Source organism: Gobio gobio, assembly GCF_949357685.1.
Source record: "Gobio gobio genome assembly, chromosome: 19".
Classification (NCBI taxonomy): domain Eukaryota; kingdom Metazoa; phylum Chordata; class Actinopteri; order Cypriniformes; family Gobionidae; genus Gobio; species Gobio gobio.
The window spans coordinates 12,824,374-12,843,688 of record NC_137112.1 but is presented as its reverse complement, the minus strand read 5'-3'; the positions used below and the strand labels follow the sequence as shown (position 1 = coordinate 12,843,688).

At 46.6% G+C, this 19,315-nt stretch overlaps 1 protein-coding gene across 4 annotated transcripts in view; it reads right to left on the bottom strand.

The window, feature by feature from the left end:
• Nucleotides 1-19,315, bottom strand: part of lrp1aa (low density lipoprotein receptor-related protein 1Aa) — a 307,973-nt gene that overhangs the window by 195,499 nt on the left and 93,159 nt on the right. For all 4 annotated transcript variants that reach the window (XM_079844459.1, XM_079844460.1, XM_079844461.1 and 1 more), the window contains exons 5-6: nucleotides 18,517-18,645; nucleotides 18,103-18,363 (exon numbers count right to left, since the gene is read on the bottom strand). In XM_079844459.1, the coding sequence (XP_079700585.1) occupies nucleotides 18,103-18,363; nucleotides 18,517-18,645 (390 nt within the window). The remainder of the gene's footprint in view (nucleotides 1-18,102; nucleotides 18,364-18,516; nucleotides 18,646-19,315) is intronic.

Here is a 19,315-nt window from a genome sequence, read left to right as displayed (position 1 = left end):
AATTGGTATCTTGAATGTAACAGCTGACAGCTGATTGGTTGATTGCAATCCATTACATCCCTTTCTATCAAAGTTATCTGACATTATCAAGAGGAATTTGATCTGACACAGTTTAACTCTGAGTTCTTGTTATATTTTAGTACCATTTTCTAAACTATAGGAATAAACTGTGATAATGTGAGAAAATGTTGAAGGTGTCTGAATACATTTTGGTTTGACTGTACTTCTATACAGATGGATTTATTTTTTCACTGAGCAAGTTGCAATGCATTCTGGGATTGCAGGAAGAATCAGGAAATGCTGCCTTAGAATTCACACTGGCTTTTCATGAGCTGCTTGCATTCTTTGATCGCTTTGAGTTGTAAAACTTACGGTATGTTTTTATATTACAATGGTTCAAAGTCATTACCACTCATATATCTACTATGTCATATACTCTTTAACGTCTCAAAAAAGTGTTTAAAAGGCTGTCAATATGGTTTGAGAAACAGCTTCTCTCTTTCTGATGTTGTAAATCCTTGCAAAATCTGTCAATCCTAGTTTCTGGTCATTTCCCAAACAATACTGAAACTTGTTTTGTTCACTTCCCTCTAAAAATCGTTTTAATCTTTTCCCCAGAATTTCATTCAGTTCACTTTTCATCATCTCACAAAGGTGAATTAACTAAACAGTTGTGCCAATTCTGCGTGTTCATTAACCACATGACATCCAGATTAGACAGCCGCTAAATGTGCTGAAGCAGTACTGCACCACGCATGTCGATGATGCATTTATTGTACTATTAACACCCATGGAAAGTAGATCACTGTAGAGTGAATCCAAACAGCACGTGCAAAAAAACGACACTATGAGAAGGCACAAAAGGAAAATATGAAATATTTAGCTTCCTGAGATGATCAGTAATGAACATCTCTGTTCATAAATGTAGGGTTAGTAAAGATAAATGGTACTATAACCTGATACTGGGCGAACAGTTCCCTTTCAGTCGGTCACTACGACGTACGTCGGTAATACAGACGAATTGGGATCACTTCAGAGAGCCCCTATCAGCTTCGAGAATTTAAGAACAGGCCAATGAACAATTGGCGTGCGAGATTTGCATCTCGCGCTCCGCCCCGCGCCGCGGGTATAAACAGGAAGCGAGAGCATCGCACTGACGTCATTCACTTCGGAGCCGAACCGGCGTTTGAAGTACAGACTGCTTTCCTGATTAAATTCAGCGACTATCAGAGAACGAAGAGGATCGTTGTGTTGGTGTGACGGCACTCTCCAGCGGGACCGCAAACTCAAGCTGCAAAAGAGGAACAACTGCTGTTATCACAGCAACCTGTTGGTTTCGGTGGGCGTTCCATTTTTTGAGTGCAAACACAGGCTGCACTATCCCCTGTGTGTTGCCGCGGTTTCCCTGGGTGCTTCAGCACTCTCTAAAAGAACCGGCGTTTGAAGTACAGACTGCTTTCCTGATTAAATTCAGCGACTATCAGAGAACGAAGAGGATCGTTGTGTTGGTGTGACGGCACTCTCCAGCGGGACCGCGAACTCAACCTGCAAAAGAGGAACAACTGCTGTTATCACAGCAACCTGTTGGTTTCGGTGGGCGTTCCATTTTTTGAGTGCAAACACAGGCTGCACTATCCCCTGTGTGTTGCCGCGGTTTCCCTGGGTGCTTCAGCACTCTCTAAAAGAGCGTTTCCTCACAAAAAGAGCAACACGGGTGTGACTGCGTCTTTCTCAAGATGTCATTCCACCCGTGCGTTTCTGGATGCGGTCGTTCCCTCTCGCCCGCTGACGGCCACACTCACTGCATCATGTGCCTGGGCTTAGAGCACGCTGAGGCAGCGTTTGTGAATAGCTCGTGTTCTCACTGCGGGAACATGACTATTGCGGTGCTTAGATCTAGACTCACCTACCTCCGGGAAGGCGGAGTCCCCCTCCCCATACCTCGATCTAGAGCTATCCCTAACCAGGATAGACCTACTTCGACGGATGACCGGGGTGATCTGAGGATAACGTTCAGGACAAACCCGCCTAGTGTCCCTACGCAGGTCCCTGAACCCTCACAAGCACCGCTGCCGGTGGTGCCACCGGAAGAGATCGCTGGTCCCGCCCACGGGCGCCCAGTCATCTCTTTCGGAGCGCCCGCGGACGAGCAGATGTCGATCGCAGCATCGGAGGGGGAGTTCCAGTCCTCGGAGGATGAGGACTCAGCTGTACTGCCTCCCTCTGGGAGAGTGGCAACGGTTGAGTCGGACCCCGAGTTGACGGCTATGCTTTCCCGGGCCGCCGAAAAGGTCGGGCTTGTGTGGAACCCTCCACCACGTCCCGAACCTTCTAGGTTGGATGATTGGTTCCTGGGGGGGGGTCGCGCTGGTTCTCAGCGTCCCGCCCCAGTGCCATTCTTCCCGGAGGTGCATGAGGAGCTTTCCAGGTCGTGGACGACACCCTTCAGTGCCAGAAACAGACCTGGAGGCTCCTCCCTCCTCACTACCCTTGACGGTGGACAGGCCAAGGGTTACGAGAGGATCCCGCTGGTCGAACGCGCCGTCGCGATGCAGCTGCATCCGGCGACCGCCTCCGAGTGGCGTGGTGATCCTCGTCTCCCGTCCAAAGCCTGTAGACTTTCGTCCAGTCTGACTGCGAAGGCCTACAGGTCCTGCGGACAGGCCGCGTCTGCCTTGCATGCCATGGCGTTGCTCCAGGTGCACCAGGCCCAGGCCCTCATGGACATGCACGAGGGTAGGTCTGACCCAGAGGACCTCGCCCACCGGGCGACGAAAGATACCGCCCGTTCCGTGGGTCAGGCGATGTCCACCTTAGTGGTCCAGGAACGGCATCTCTGGCTCAACCTGGCTGACATGAGGGAGACTGACAAGAACCGGTTCCTGGACTCCCCCATATCGTCGGCCGGGTTGTTCGGCGACGCGGTCGAGAATTTCACCCAGCAATTCTCGGCCGCCCAGAAGCAGACGGAGGCCATAAAACATATCCTGCACCGGCGGCCCGCTGCTGCCTCCACCCAGCCGCCGGCTGCAGCACCTCCGCCTGCCCGTCGCCGAGGACGTCCTCCTGCGGCCGCCCCCGCTCCCGCCCCAGCCCAGCAGCAGCCTTCCACCGGCCGTGGGCGTGGAGCCGGTCGCGGGAAGAACGTCCAGCCCGCTCAGGCCGCTGCCAAGCCAGGTGGCAAGCGTCGTCGGAAGAGACCCTGAGACGGGCCGCCCAGAGATGGAGGAAACTGCTCTTCGGGAGATGGCTGCAGCACCACTCCTTCCCCCGGTGGAGGGCCGGGGGAACACTATTTGTATGTCTGTTCCGCCACTGGCCTCAGTGCCAGTGGCACCCAAATTTTCAATAAAAGAGCAGTTTCCAACATCTCTGGGTGCCAAGAGAGCGCGTCTGGCGGTATGCGACGCTACCATGCCTCGTACCCCTCAGACACCTCTCTCCTCGCCAACAGGGGGCGTCGGTTGTGCGGACGCACACAATGTGCCTCCCCACGCTCGCCCGTCCCCTCAGCGGATGCAGGTCGTGTGTCAGACCCACACCCCTGCACGGACCACTCCCATGTCGTTCCCGGAACTAGTGCTCCTCGCAACAGCACCTCCTTGGCCCATTCCTCTGAGGCAGGACCTCCTGTCTCAGAGACGGGGCACCCTATGGCACCCGCGTCCAGACCTCTGTAAACTCCATGTCTGGTCCCTGGACGGGACGCGGAGGTTCTAGGTGACCTACCGCAAGCGGTAGTCGACACCATCGCTTCCGCCAGAGCCCCCTCTACGAGACGGCTATATGCGTTGAAGTGGAACCTGTTCGTCGACTGGTGCTCTTCTCGCCGAGAAGACCCCCGGAAGTGTTCGATCGGATCTGTGCTATCTTTCCTTCAAGACGGGTTGGAGCGAAGGCTGTCTCCCTCCACCCTCAAGGTATATGTTGCCGCTATCGCCGCAAGCCAAGACCTCATTAATGGTGAGTCCTTAGGCAAGCATGATCTGATCGTCAGGTTCCTGAGGGGAGCGAGGAGACTAAATCCTCCTCGCCCCTCCTCTATACCCTCTTGGGACTTGACTCTGGTGCTGACCGCACTGCAGAGGGCGCCCTTCGAGCCTTTACAGTCAGTAGAGCTTAAGATCTTGTCTCTAAAGACAATCCTCCTGATTGCATTGGCCTCAGTTAAGAGGGTAGGGGACCTGCAGGCATTTTCGGTCGACGAATCGTGCCTGGAATTCGGGCCGGGTGATTCTCAGGTGACCCTGAGACCCCGGCCTGGATACGTGCCCAAGGTTCCCACTACTCCCTTCCGGGACCAAGTGGTGAGCCTGCAAGCGCTGCCTTCGGAGGAGGCAGACCCAGCCCTGGCTTTTCTCTGTCCAGTTCGCGCTCTGCGCGTCTATGTTGACAGAACGTAAAGCTTTAGGACCTCAGAGCAGCTCTTCGTCTGTTACGGAGGACAGCAGAAGGGAAAGGCTGTCTCCAAGCAGAGGATGGCCCACTGGATAGTGGATGCCATCGTCTTGGCGTATGAATTCCAAGACGTGCCCTGCCCGCTCGGGGTTAGATCTCACTCCACCAGGGGTGTAGCTTCTTCCTGGGCGCTGGCTCGTGGCGCCTCGCTGACAGACATTTGTAGAGCTGCGGGCTGGGCGACACCTAACACGTTCGCTAGGTTTTATAGCCTACGTGTAGAGCCGGTGGCTTCTCGTGTGCTCGCTTCCCATAGTCAGCTTCACTGAAGTGCCCGTTCTAGTGTCGGCTTGCTGCGCCATTCCCTTCACCTAGAACGGATACGTGCGCTTATTTTCTCCAGTCGAGTTCCCCAGGATTGGCGAACCCTGTTGAGTCCTCCGCACCCCTCGGCAGTCGGATGTTGCGGAGCGTCCGACGCCAGGTCTGGCACTCGTATGCATTGGTGGAACTTGTGTCAGATTGGGTTCCGTATGTCGTGACCCCTACGGCGGTCCCATACGTGTATTTTCCACGGTACAGCTCCCTGCGGCGAGCTCGTGTCTTTCCCTTGGCAGAGTTCCTCTGCCGTCTCAGTACGGTGTCGTCCCCCGCCTGCATTAGGCCGGGGCCACCCCTGGGACTTTCGTATGTTGAGCTGCCCACGGCCAGCCCATACGTTTCTTTCCACATGGTAACTCCCTCTGGGCATGATGTGGCTCCCGCAGCGTCCTTCGGGCACGCTTTCCCAGCGTTATCCAATCAGTCTGCTGAATGGGTCTTGCGGAACAGCAGTATGACTCTCCTGGCGTGAATCTCCCCGCCCGCTTCAGAACGGGGTCTGAGGGGCTCTCGCTGGGCGCTGGTAGTGGTAGTAACTGTGGCGCTTTCCATAGGGATCCCAATTCGTCGGTATTACCGACGTACGTCGTAGTGACTGACTGAAAGGGAACGTCTCGGTTACGTATGGTAACCCTCGTTCCCTGAAGGAGGGAACGGAGACGTACGTCCCGTCGCCACAGTTCCTTCCATCACTGCATGGCCGAGTCACTGGTTCGGCTCCTCAGTGAAAAACGTCAGTGCGATGCTCTCGCTTCCTGTTTATACCCGCGGCGTGGGGCGGAGCGCGAGATGCAAATCTCGCACGCCAATTGTTCATTGGCCTGTTCTTAAGTTCTCGAAGCTGATAGGGGCTCTCTGAAGTGATCCCAATTCGTCGGTATTACCGACGTACGTCTCCGTTCCCTCCTTCAGGGAACGAGGGTTACCATATGTAACCGAGACGTTAACCCTGTAAAGCCGAACATATGAGATGATATTCACAAATTTTTAAATGGTACAGTTGATTGAACCCTTAGACAAAATATATATATTTTTTTTTAAAAAGGTTGCATGTGAATTTTTATTAAGTATCATATTTGGCTTTTATGGTTCATATACTATGTTATAGTGAGAATATGAAGGAAAAAAACACTTCAGTTTTATTCAGATGCCCATTTGGTGCAGATGCTCATATTTATGTGGCCAAAAACCTAAATGAAACCTAAAGGAGATCTTTATAATGCTGCGTTCACACCAAACGCGAATAGAGCATCAGGAGCGAGTGATTTCAATGTTAAGTCAATGGAAAGGCGCCGTTGACACGCGTCTGGAGGTCCTGCGGCGCAATAGACGTGTTTCGCACTGCGCCCGAGTCTGAACTTTGACGTCAATTTGCGCCGCATTAACGAATGCTTGCTGCTGTCATGTGGTAAAGTGAAACCCTGTATAATTTAAAAATACTACTATTGTGTCACAAAATGTAGTTTTAAGACTTTTTCAGGTGAGAATGTATAGTTGTTTAAAGCTCAAATCTGTGGTTTATTTATAAAGAGAGCGCCTATTTAAAAAAAATATACATGCAGTGAAGATAATGTAGGAGTTGCCTAGACCATATTTGTGTGGCTATTAATGTTTAATATATATTTTTAATGAAAATGAATAGAGGCATAGTGGTGTTCTATGACATATTTCTCCTGGAGCGCCTTGAACGCGCGTTTATTTCGCTTCAAACGCTCAATTTATACGCGCGTCCAATTCGCTGTGGACGCGCGAATGGATTCAAAATGTTCAACCGTCCAACTAGATGCGGTAGACGCGATTTCGACACTCTATTTGCGTTTGGTGTGAATGCAGCATAACAGTACTGTCACATGTTTAGTCCGTTTTGCTTGTGTTTTGATTTGTCACATGTTCCTTTGTTCTTTTTGCCGCCATTTCTGTGTTTCCATGATTACCCTCATTAGTTAATTTGTCCCAGCTGTGTCTTGTTATTTATCTCGTTTCTGTTCACTACTTAAGTTGCACTCTCACCTTCAGTCTTTGTCTAGTCTCTGTTGTGTTATGGTGGAGTGTTTCCCTGCATTGCCTGTTTTGGTTTCTAAGAAGCTTTATTAAAGTTTTAGTTTGCATTCTGAGCTTTGGAGTCTTCTCGAAAAATATCAAACAAACACAATGATTAAATCACACACACACACACACACATTCTCGCGGACACACACACTCACTCGCTCGCTATCGTTTTCTGGGCCTGGTGTCTATAAAAGCTTTTCTTTGACTAACAAGGAAGTTTTCAGCTCTGAAACTTACAGGATATTCTTATATTACCATGACCTTTTATATATCAAAAGCTCAAGGGAAAGTTGATTTCTCAGTTCATCACCCCTTTGATAAAATTAAGGTAATCTTAATCTTCATATCAAAAATACACACAGACCATGACCAGAAGGTGGACATTTTGATCATTTTGATCATGTTGATCATTTAGAGGCCTTAGAAATTCAAATATGACACAAATCAAATAGAACACAGTGGGCTTTAGGGTTAAAGAATCTTTGAAAAGCCCTTGTTGTCATGATCCTGGCTCTTTCCTTTCTTTCTTTTCTCTTTTCTCCCTCTTCTGGTCACACTCATTATTACATTCTGTTACGCACACACATTAGCATTCATTTACTCAATCGTTTTCAGCTGTCTCTCATCACCTCATTTCTTTCGTACTCACAGTCTTGTTCATTATCTCTATCGTTCTCATCTGTTGCCCACTTTCTCTGATTGGCTTCTCTATTTCTTGTCCTTCCTTTCTCTTGTTCTTCGTCGGATTATTGCCTTAATGTTACGTACCTATTTGTCTATCACTGTCCCGTCTTAGTCCCGTCCGGTGCATGTTCATTCCTGACTGATTTGTTATCACCTCGTATCTGCTCTATTCGAAGTCTCCAGCTACGTGAGTGGTTTACGGCTTGGCATTCCTTGCTCTCTTCGAACCCAGCCTATCTCTCTGCCGCCGAGGGTTTCCCATAGCCGTTCCTGACCGGGCGGCTCTGTTCCTTACGTTTGATGAACTTTCTGTTGGATTTATATGCCTTGTAGCTTCCTGAGTAATTCTGCCCTGAACTGAATTAAAACTTTGTCAAATCACCTTCTGCTTTTGGGTCCTCATATCCTGCACGTGACAGAATAATCCGACCAAGAGGAATGGACCCAGCGAAGGAGAGTCATCTTCAAGCAGCGCTCAGACTTCAGGGAGCTTTTCTGGGCCGTCATGAGGAGGAGCTGGCTGCTGCTCGTGAGACCATGGATTCCCTTGCAGCTCGCATGACCGAGATTGCGCAACAGCTTCATCACCTCCGTGTTGAGTTTTCTTCTTCCAGTGGTCAGGGTGTTCCAGAGCCCAGAGTCAACAACCCGTCGTGTTATTCCGGTGAGCCAAGGGAATGCCGATCATTTTTGACCCAATGTGAGGTGGTCTTTTCTCTGCAGCCTTCCTCGTACGCGTCCGAGGGCTCTCGCATCGCCTTTGTCATCTCACTGCTGACTGGCCGCGCCCGGGAGTGGGGAACAGCAGTATGGAATTCTGAGGCCAACTGCCTTAGTCGTTATATCAGCTTCAAGGAAGAGATGCTGCGGGTCTTTGACCGCTCCGTGTTCGGAGCAGAGGCTTCCCGGCTCCTGTCCACGCTTCGCCAGGGGAGAGGTTCAGCAGCCGATTTCTCAATTGAATTCCGCACCTTATCTGCCTCCTGTGACTGGAACGAGTCAGCCCTGGTAGCTCGTTTTCTCGAGGGGCTTAATGGCGAGATTAAGGACGAGATCCTTGCTCATGGACTACCGACTCGACTGGATCCTCTTATTGACTCTGCCATTCGCCTGGGTGGTCTGCGAATCTCTGCTGCTGAGCGCCAGCGCCGCATCTTGGGACGCCTATGTATGTACTGTGGGTCTGCATCTCATCGAGTCGCCACCTGCCCGGTAAAAGCCAGAGCTCACCCGTAGAGAGAGGGTTACTGGTGAGCGCTTCTACTTTAGACCCTCCGCCACGCACACGCACTACCTTCTCCGCTCTCATCCGCTGGTTGGGAGATTCCGTTTCCTGCCCGGTGTTGATCGATTCGGGAGCCGAGGGAAGTTTTGTTGATGAGACTTGGGCTCGTGAACAGGGGATTCCCCTCATTGAACTTAAAGACTCCACCCCTGTACACGCTCTTGATGGTAGTATCATCTCTAGAGTGCGCTTTGCCACAGTTCCGGTGAGTCTCACCATATCAGGCAATCATCAAGAGACAATTTCTTTTCTTGTTTTCCATTCTCCTTATTACCCTGTTGTTTTAGGACATCCCTGGTTAGTAAAGCATAACCCTCAGATTGACTGGTCCAGAGATTCCATTCTTTCTTGGAATTTGTCTTGTCATGTTAACTGTTTGTCGTCTGCTGTTTCTCCTGTCTCTTCTATTTCTGTTTTCCAGGAGGAGCCGGGTGATTTGTCTGGGGTCCCGGAGGAGTACCATGATCTTCGGGCGGTTTTCAGTCGTTCCAGGGCCACTTCTCTTCCTCCGCATCGACCTTATGACTGTAGTATCGACCTTCTTCCCGGTACCACTCCCCCTCGTGGGAGACTTTATTCTCTGTCCGCCCCCGAGCGCGAAGCACTTGAGAGATTTTTATCTGATTCGCTTAACGCCGGTACCATTGTACCTTCCTCCTCCCCTGCCGGTGCGGGTTTTTTCTTTGTTAAAAAGAAGGATGGTTCATTGCGTCCCTGCATTGATTATCGAGGCTTGAATGACATCACGGTCAAGAATCGCTATCCCTTGCCGCTGATGTCATCTGCCTTCGAGATCCTGCAGGGGGCCAAGATTTTTTCTAAGTTAGATCTCCGCAATGCTTACCACCTTGTACGCATAAGGGAGGGGGACGAGTGGAAGACAGCGTTTAATACTCCGCTAGGGCATTTCGAATATCGCGTTCTTCCGTTCGGGTTGGTTAACGCCCCTGCCGTGTTCCAGGCGTTAATTAACGACGTTCTTAGAGACATGCTGAACATTTTTGTTTTTGTTTATCTCGACGATATTTTGATTTTCTCTCCCTCTCTCCAAGTACATACTCAGCATGTTCGTCAAGTTCTTCAACGTCTCCTAGAGAATCGATTGTTTGTTAAAGCAGAGAAGTGCACTTTCCACGCTCAGTCTATTTCTTTTCTCGGTTCTGTTATTTCCTCGGAGGGGGTTAGCATGGACCCTTCCAAGGTTCGTGCTGTCACCGATTGGCCGGTACCCGACTCGCGTGTCGCCCTTCAACGTTTTTTGGGTTTTGCTAATTTTTACCGTCGGTTTATCCGCAATTTTAGTCAGATCGCCGCTCCTCTTTCGGCGCTCACATCCGTCAAGGTCCGTTTCTCCTGGACTGATGTGGCTCAGATTGCTTTCGATCGCCTCAAATCCCTTTTTACGACGGCGCCTATTTTAAGAACTCCAGACGTCTCCAGACAATTCATAGTAGAGGTCGATGCGTCAGAGGTGGGCGTGGGGGCCGTTCTTTCCCAGCGCTCATCCTCTGACGATAAGGTTCACCCTTGCGCTTACTTTTCACATCGTCTCTCTCCCGCCGAAAGCAATTATGATGTGGGTAACCGCGAATTATTGGCTATCCGTCTCGCTCTCGGTGAGTGGCGTCACTGGCTTGAGGGTGCTTCGATTCCGTTCATTGTCTGGACTGATCATAGAAATTTGGAATACATTCATTCTGCTAAGAGACTCAATGCCCGTCAGGCTCGGTGGGCACTTTTCTTTACACGTTTTGATTTCTCCATCTCCTACCGTCCTGGTTCTAAGAACCTTAAGCCAGATGCTCTCTCGCGACAGTTCGATTCTCCAGAGGTTGTTCCTACTAACGAGGAGATTCTTCCTCAGGGTATGGTGGTGGGCGCAGCTGTCTGGGGAATAGAGCGTTTGGTTAAGCGATCTTTGGCTCATGCCATTACTCCTCGTCTCTGTCCAAGAGGTCTTCTGTACGTTCCTCCATCTACTCGTCTCGCGGTTCTTCAATGGGGTCACTCTTCTAAATTATTCGCTCATCCTGGTGTTAGGGGCACCGTCGCTGCCATCCGCCAGAGGTTCTGGTGGCCCTCTCGTGAACGCGACATACGGCGTTACGTCGCTTCGTGTGCTGTCTGCGCTCAGACTAAGTCTGGTAATGCACCTCCGGCGGGATTGCTGCGTCCTCTTCCGTTACCGTCTCGCCCATGGTCGCACATCGCCATGGATTTTATCACGGGTCTTCCTGCCTCTGAGGGGAACACCGTGATACTCACTGTCGTGGACCGTTTTTCCAAAGCTGCTCACTTTGTCCCCTTACCAAAGCTTCCGTCCGCTAGAGAGACCGCACAAGTAGTCGTCGACAAGATTTTTAAGATTCATGGTCTTCCCTCCGATATCGTGTCCGATAGAGGTCCCCAATTCTCTTCTTTGTTTTGGAAGGAGTTTTGTCGTCTCATTGGGGCTTCGGCTAGTCTCTCCTCCGGTTTTCATCCTCAAACCAATGGCCAGGCCGAACGAGCCAATCAAATAGTCGGGCGCATCCTTCGTAGTCTAGCTTTTCGCAATCCGGCTTCCTGGTCAGAACAGCTTCCCTGGGCAGAGTACGCGCATAATTCCGCCCCATCCTCTGCGACGGGTTTATCACCTTTTCAGTGTTGCCTTGGTTACCAACCTCCGCTTTTTCCCTCACAAGAGACGGACGCTAGGATGCCGTCTGTTGAGGTCTTTATTCGACGTGCTAAGCGTACTTGGAGAGCGGTCAGGTCTTCCCTTTGCAAGTCTCGTTCTCATACACAGCGCGCCGCTAATAGGCGTCGAGTTAAGAGTCCTCGGTATTCTGTTGGGCAGAGGGTTTGGTTGTCCACCCTTAACCTACCTCTTCAGTCCACTTCGCGTAAACTGGCACCTAAATTTATTGGACCATTTCGGGTCCTTAAGATCCTCAGTCCTGTCTCTGTCAGACTCAAATTGTCTGCCAATCTCCGACGCATTCATCCTGTCTTTCACGGGTCATGTATTAAGCCCGTTACCCGTATTCCTCCTCGTTCGCTTTCTTCTCCGGTTCGTGTTGAGGGCGCCCCCACCTATAGGGTTCGTAGACTTCTCGATGTTCGCCCTCGGGGTCGTGGTCATCAATTCCTGGTCGATTGGGAGGGATACGGTCCGGAGGAGAGGAGTTGGATTCCGTCCCGGGACGTCCTGGACCGCTCGCTGATCGAGGACTTCTACCGCTCCCGTCAGTCCTCCTCTGTTGCGCCAGGAGGCGCTTCTTGAGGAGAGGGTACTGTCATGATCCTGGCTCTTTCCTTTCTTTCTTTTCTCTTTTCTCCCTCTTCTGGTCACACTCATTATTACATTCTGTTACGCACACACATTAGCATTCATTTACTCAATCGTTTTCAGCTGTCTCTCATCACCTCATTTCTTTCGTACTCACAGTCTTGTTCATTATCTCTATCGTTCTCATCTGTTGCCCACTTTCTCTGATTGGCTTCTCTATTTCTTGTCCTTCCTTTCTCTTGTTCTTCGTCGGATTATTGCCTTAATGTTACGTACCTATTTGTCTATCACTGTCCCGTCTTAGTCCCGTCCGGTGCATGTTCATTCCTGACTGATTTGTTATCACCTCGTATCTGCTCTATTCGAAGTCTCCAGCTACGTGAGTGGTTTACGGCTTGGCATTCCTTGCTCTCTTCGAACCCAGCCTATCTCTCTGCCGCCGAGGGTTTCCCATAGCCGTTCCTGACCGGGCGGCTCTGTTCCTTACGTTTGATGAACTTTCTGTTGGATTTATATGCCTTGTAGCTTCCTGAGTAATTCTGCCCTGAACTGAATTAAAACTTTGTCAAATCACCTTCTGCTTTTGGGTCCTCATATCCTGCACGTGACACTTGTGTTGACCAATAACAGAAATATTATGGGAATATGGAGGTCCTCTAATGTCTACTGTGGTTACAACCCTGGTAAATATAATAAGTTCAGCAGTTACCTATTTAAACAAAATTATACTCAACTATTTTACAATGCTATGCAAGGATGGGAATATAAGACAGAAAATTAATTGTTTCTCGCATTTGTCTCATAAATAAACGTAATGCTTGTGATGTTTCTCAATTGTAAATCACTTCGGATAAAAGCATCTGCTGAATGAATAAACATAAAGGAGTGTCTATTTACACTAAGGGCCCTATCATACACTCAGCACAATGTGACGGCAGGCTAGTTTTAGCCCGACGCAGTTTTCATTTTCACGTCCAGCGCCACGTTGCTTAAATAGCAAATGCATCTTTTCACCCATGGGCGTGCTGTTCAGGAGCATTGTTGGCGCATTGCTGTTTTGAGGAACTGAAAACGCAGTACTTTTTGTGTTATTTAAAGGACGTGTTAGTAATATGCAGCTATAGGCACATTATTCGATATCCCGATACTGAACTCACAATACATTATTATTGCAATACTCTAAGGTTAACAAAATATGTACTGTACTGTAAAATGCAAATTTTGGTAATACATTGGGGTGGAAAAAAACAGGCTTGGACTTGGTGCTGGTAACACAATGCACAGGACAATGGTGATGCCAGAATAAAAGCATTCATGATTCTGAAGCTCAAAACACAGAAATATTTTAGATGAATATGCTTGCACTCTGTCACAGACTAAATATATTGAAAATAATGCAGGTCACTTTTTTTTCAACATAAGACATTTGGCATTATCAGGACCATAAATGTTCCCCCATTGCATTATTATTCATTATATTCAACATTATATATAGCAGTTTAATGTAATACTGACACCAAAATTCTGTAAACTCACACAGTAATTTTCAAAAAAACAGATGTCATTATACACGATATATATTGTTGCAATTTAGTATAACGATATGTTGCTGCCTAAATATAATTGCAAATGTCCTTGCGCTGATTGGAATATCTGTGTACGTTAATGAGATTTGAGAGCTACGGCAGAGGGAAAGATCATCAGTGAATAACAACTTGAACATTCTGTCATTATTTCCTCACCCCCATGTATTTCCAAACCCGATCCAGTCCATTCGACCAAAACTTTCAAGCCTCAAAAAAGTATATAAAAGCATTTAAAAGTAGTCCATATGAATCAAGTGGAACATCAAATATGGTCATGACGTGCAATATCAAATATCATCGGTTCTGGTGTGTCAATCAAGCACGTTTGAGCTTTCATTTACCATATTTGATGTTCTCTATGTATAGTATGTGCATTGATCAATGTTTATATGTGAATTTATTATGTTTATTATATATTTATTACGACATCTTTATGAACTTTTTGGCACTTGAAAGGTTTGTTAGAATTAACTTTCATTGGAAGGACAGAAATCTCTCTTTTAAAGGGATAGGTCACCCAAAAATGTAAATTACCCCATGATTTACTGACTCTCAAGTCATCCTAGGTGTATATGACATTCTTCTTTTAGACCAATACAATCTGAGTTATATTAAAACATTTCCTGGCTCTTCCAAGCTTTATAATGGCAGTGAGTGGCAGCCCAAAATTTGAAGCCCAAAAAAGTGAGTCCATCCATTAGTGTTTTGGTACTCGAGACCCAAGAACGGTCTTAAGACCAATTTTTGACGGTCTTGGTCTTGTATCGGTCTCGACCACATTTGAACTCGGTCTTGTCTTGTCTCTGTCTTATTTTGTTTCAAGACCGGTCAAGACCATAACTGCTGGGATATTACTAAATTGCAGGTGCATTGTCTGATTTATTCATCAACATCATTCATGTGATTGGATGTAAAACTTACTGTTTCAGATGCAATCAATAACTTATTTCTAATTTGATTTATTTATTGTGCCGATTACAGAAATTAATTAGGTATTGTGTCAAAAATGTCACCAAAAATGAATACAAATGCTCACAAAATTCAAGATATTGTTGCAAAAAGTTCTTGTGTGAGATCTGAATTTATAACGGGATATAATTAACCAATACCACAAGAGCAAGAGAGCTATTTTCACAAATTTGAGCATGACTGCAAACATGATATTGCGTTAAAGGTCCCATGGCATGACATTTTCATTTTATGAGGTATTTCAACATTAATATGAGTTCCCCTAGCCTGAATATTGTCCCCAAGTGGATAGAAATGTTGATCGGTGTAAACCCGAGTTCTGGCTGTCTTTCTCTGCCTTTGAGAAAATGACAGGCCAGACGAGCCACTCCTGAAGTCTCCTGGTTTGACGTCCAAGCAGGAACGGTTACCTCCCTTTCCTCCACCCAGAGAATCTGGCACGCCCATGCAAGCGCTCGAGAGATCATTACTTGTGAACGAGTGAATGCTGGCAGTTTCTCAGTGTTTGGATGTACAAATGAAAACAGAAGTCTTTTTTCAGTTCCTTCTGATCTGTGATCAGGGATTTCTTATGTGTAGCTAATTATTTATTATTCGTGCACACACTGCGGCTTCTCTCTCTCCCGACAGAACGGTGTTTTCGTGTTTTCTATCTTGTGAGTCAGTGTTTTTGTACGTCTTCGTCGCGTCTATCTGTTCTTAAATGTGCATACAGTCTGGAGTTTCTGCTCAACATCGGCAGAGCCACATCTTTAGAGATAAACCTCACGCACGCCGAAGCTCGGCCTTCAACATCCCCGACCCCCAGTACTGCATCTGGCCCACAGCGGAGGCACCAAACGCGGCGTGAGATTAAGCAGAAGGGGGGTAAGCGTGAGGGTATCCGGCTAGGCTAGCCAACTTTCCCCACAATAAACTGGATTACATTCGATTACTGCTGTTGTGTCTTTGTTTGCGCTGTGTAAGTTACTCAATGCGCGTCACTGACGCTTTTCATATGATTGGAACATATCTAGAAATAATGCTTTAATCAAACTTACTAACTCGTTCATCTCGCTGTAATGGTACATTGCATGTGTTACAAAGTTGGTAGAATAATGATGAAGACGGACTCGGCGTGACTGGGACTCGTGTTTATTCAGAACTCTCAGATACAAACACAATAAACTCGCGCTGACAGACAGCGCTCTCACAACTCAGTAGTTACTATAAATAACTTTGTTAGCAATCGCTCCGTCTCCGTGATGTCCGGTTCGCGAACGAATCATTCTTTTGAATCGGTTCTTTTTAGTGAACCGAACCAGTTCACCAAATCGGACTGAATCGTGGTTCGCGTCTCGAGTCAGCGCTGATCCATAATTTACTAAAGTTACTAACTTGCTGACATGAGTGACAGCCCCTCCGACTAGAAATAAACTAATAACCTGAAGTATATTCTAGTAACTACAACAGTTCACCCTGAACTGAGACATGCTGAGAGAACTGATGAGAAGTGAACTCAGGTCCATCCGTCTCTCTGGCAGCAGCTTGTGCGTCGTAGACCTCGTTAAATCACGCCCCCTCCGCTCATTTCAAATGCAAAGATGTCAGCCAATCACAACAGTGGGAGTTTTTACTGAAGTCTCACAGCAGACACGCCTCTTGAAACAGGGCAGTCAGCCACAGGGCAAACAGCAGTATAGACAAAATGCCTTTTATTTCTAAATTATGACATTTTATGATGTAAAAATCATACTAACAATATAAGTACACCTCAGGAAACATTATAAAATAATAGAAAAATGCCATGCCATGGGACCTTTAACAAACATTCAATACATTTTTTTTAAATATTATCCTTAACATTATTTATGCATTTGTAATTTACCAATTCAGATGCATCTTCTGTATCACCTCTGTAGCGCACAGATGAATTTTGTTGTTAATGATTTAATTTGATTGGTAACAGCTCTATATAGTGTCTTATTCTAATTATATTTATTATAAGTCATTTATTATAAGTTATAAGTCATTTTCTCAGGTGGTAATGTGGATCTCTATGAATTTAAGGAGTCCTGGTCTGGTCTTGGTCTTGACTTGGTCTCGTCCTGCCTTGGTCTTGTCTTGGTCTCAACACACATTAGTCTTGGTCTCGACTTGGTCTCGGATAAGGTGGTCTTTATAACAGCACTATCATCCATATTAGAGGATGGATATGGGCCGGGCCGGGTTCGGACAGATATTTAGAAACTATGTTCGGGTTCGGGTCGGGCTCCGTCACGTCAGCGCGATAAGGCATTGAACATTTGAAATTTAAAACAGCTTATTATGTAGGTAGCCAATGGGCCTGTTTAACTTGATGCAAAGGTTTGTTTTTGTGATTAAAATAAAAAAATATATATTACCCTAACAGCCGTGTTCCTGTGTGCGGAAATAATTTGTTTATGTAGCTGTGACAACACGCAACCAGCGTGCAACAAGTGTGTGCATATTGCATATTAGGCTACATGTGGCTGGCAGCGCAACTTCAGTGCTGCTGGCAGGACCATCGAGCAGAGGACAAACTTGAAGCCATCCACAGTTGATGCAATCCTTTTTCTGCATAAAAACCTGGATTAGCCTAAACTTTGATGGATGGATTATGTAAATAGATCCCATGTTGCAGTTTAGTAGCCATACGGTTTTCGAGAAAATGGTAAGAGTGATTTTCATTTCAATAAGCTGCATTTGTGTTATGAGACGAGCGTGTAACGCAGGCAGTTTACAAGCTCTAACCTGTTAACATGAGAGCCGGAATAAAAACGGATATGCCACGCAGCCAGTGTGTAGTGTTTCTACAAGCGGAATCTCTGACGGATCCGTGACCGTCATCCCGACGACTGGACCACAGACAGTATAGCGTTATTGTATGTGTTTCATGTTATCCTTTATTCAATAATTCTGTTTAGTGGGTTTAGTTTGTGTCGATTCACCGATACTGTGAGACTGTGAGGATGTATGCCGTTATGAGTAGCTATGTATTTGAGTGAACTTGAATGTACATACGGCATGAATAAAATATTTATATTACCAGCACATAATTAAATTTTTTAAATATAGGAAACCTGTGGACTCGATGTCCTGACAGGCTGGACACAATAATTTACCATGACAATGATACATTGGAATAGAAAATCTACCGAAAATACACAGACTCCAACTGAATGCCAACCTTTTCTGCACTGAGCCAACGCAGAGCTCGGCAAGCGACTCCCTCTCGTGACGTAATCTGACGCGACGTTGAAAGAAAAAGCGTTTTTTACAAGCGGCCAACGAAACGGCCTCTTTATCTACAAAATTTGTGCTCTTATGTACCTTTTCATATTATATATTCATTTAGATTTTTTTTTACCTGCAATATGCCCTTTAATTTGCATGAACGTCCTCAATTTTAAAATCTTGAAAATAACCCTAAGTGAGAAAAGTGATTTGCAATGTGAAATGACGTCCGAGTGACTTACGGTGTAAGCTGAGGGAGATGTTGATGGCTCTCTCATCTGTGAAGCTCTTGAGTCCCGTTATCTTAGCGCACTTCAGATGTGTGCCCGTGGGGGAGTCGCCCACATTGATCCAGCACACCGTTTCCTGCGCGTACAGGAAGTCCATGGCTGTGGTCTGTTTTGTGGTAATGTAAAGCGACGGGCTGCTGGAGCCGCTTAGAGACGTGATCTGGATGTTCTGAGAGTTGGCAATCACTAACACGGGGAGACGATCCACAGGCACTGCAACAACAGGAAGACATCCGTTTCATCTCAAATATGATAACAGTTCAGCCAATAATAATGAATTAAACTGAGTCGGATACATGCATGTGAGGGGAACGGAAATGGAGAAGCCTTATTTTATCTAATCTTGGACTGTTGTGTTTGTCTTACCGTTCTTGGCCTTGCAGGAGCGATTGTCTGGTTGGACTAGATAACCTTCCACACAGGAGCAGGTGTACGAGCCGTCTGTGTTTGTGCACGTCTGACTGCAGGTGCCGTACACCGTACACTCATCAAAATCTGAACACACACACACAATAGACACAACAGCAGGGTTTTGTCTTGTTTTACAGTCAAATATCTAAGCATGACTTTAAGAGAAACAAAATTATTTAAGATAATATCTGTCTCATATAATTATGGAAGCTTGTTTCTGCCTTGTTTCTTTATTTTTATAGACTTTTTATTTCACAATTCAGATTTGTAAGAATTGCATGTTATGAAGTCTAGCAAACTTGCAATACAGAGATGTATACACAATTGTGAGGGGGAAAAAAGTCTGAATTGAGAAACAACAAAAACAAATATTAATCAATACAAATGAAAGCATATGCTATAGGAAATCTCATACGTTTTGTTTTTTACTAGAACTTTATCCCATAGCCTACTTATGGAAGCTTATTTCCGCTTATGACTTAAATCTCACAATTCTGACTTTTCTTCTCACAATTGAGAGTTTACATGTTTTGCCTCAGAATTGCGAGATGTAAAGTCACATTTCATAGAAATAAAGTCCAGTAATCTCGCAATTGAGGAAAACCTGTCGGAATTGTGAACTGACTTTTCTCAGAATTGAGACTTATATCTTGGTCTTGCAATTGTGAGATTATATCCCACAATTCTGACTTTTTCCCCCAAGAATTGTGAGATAAAAAGCCACAATTAACTTTTTTATAGTTTTTTTTAATTA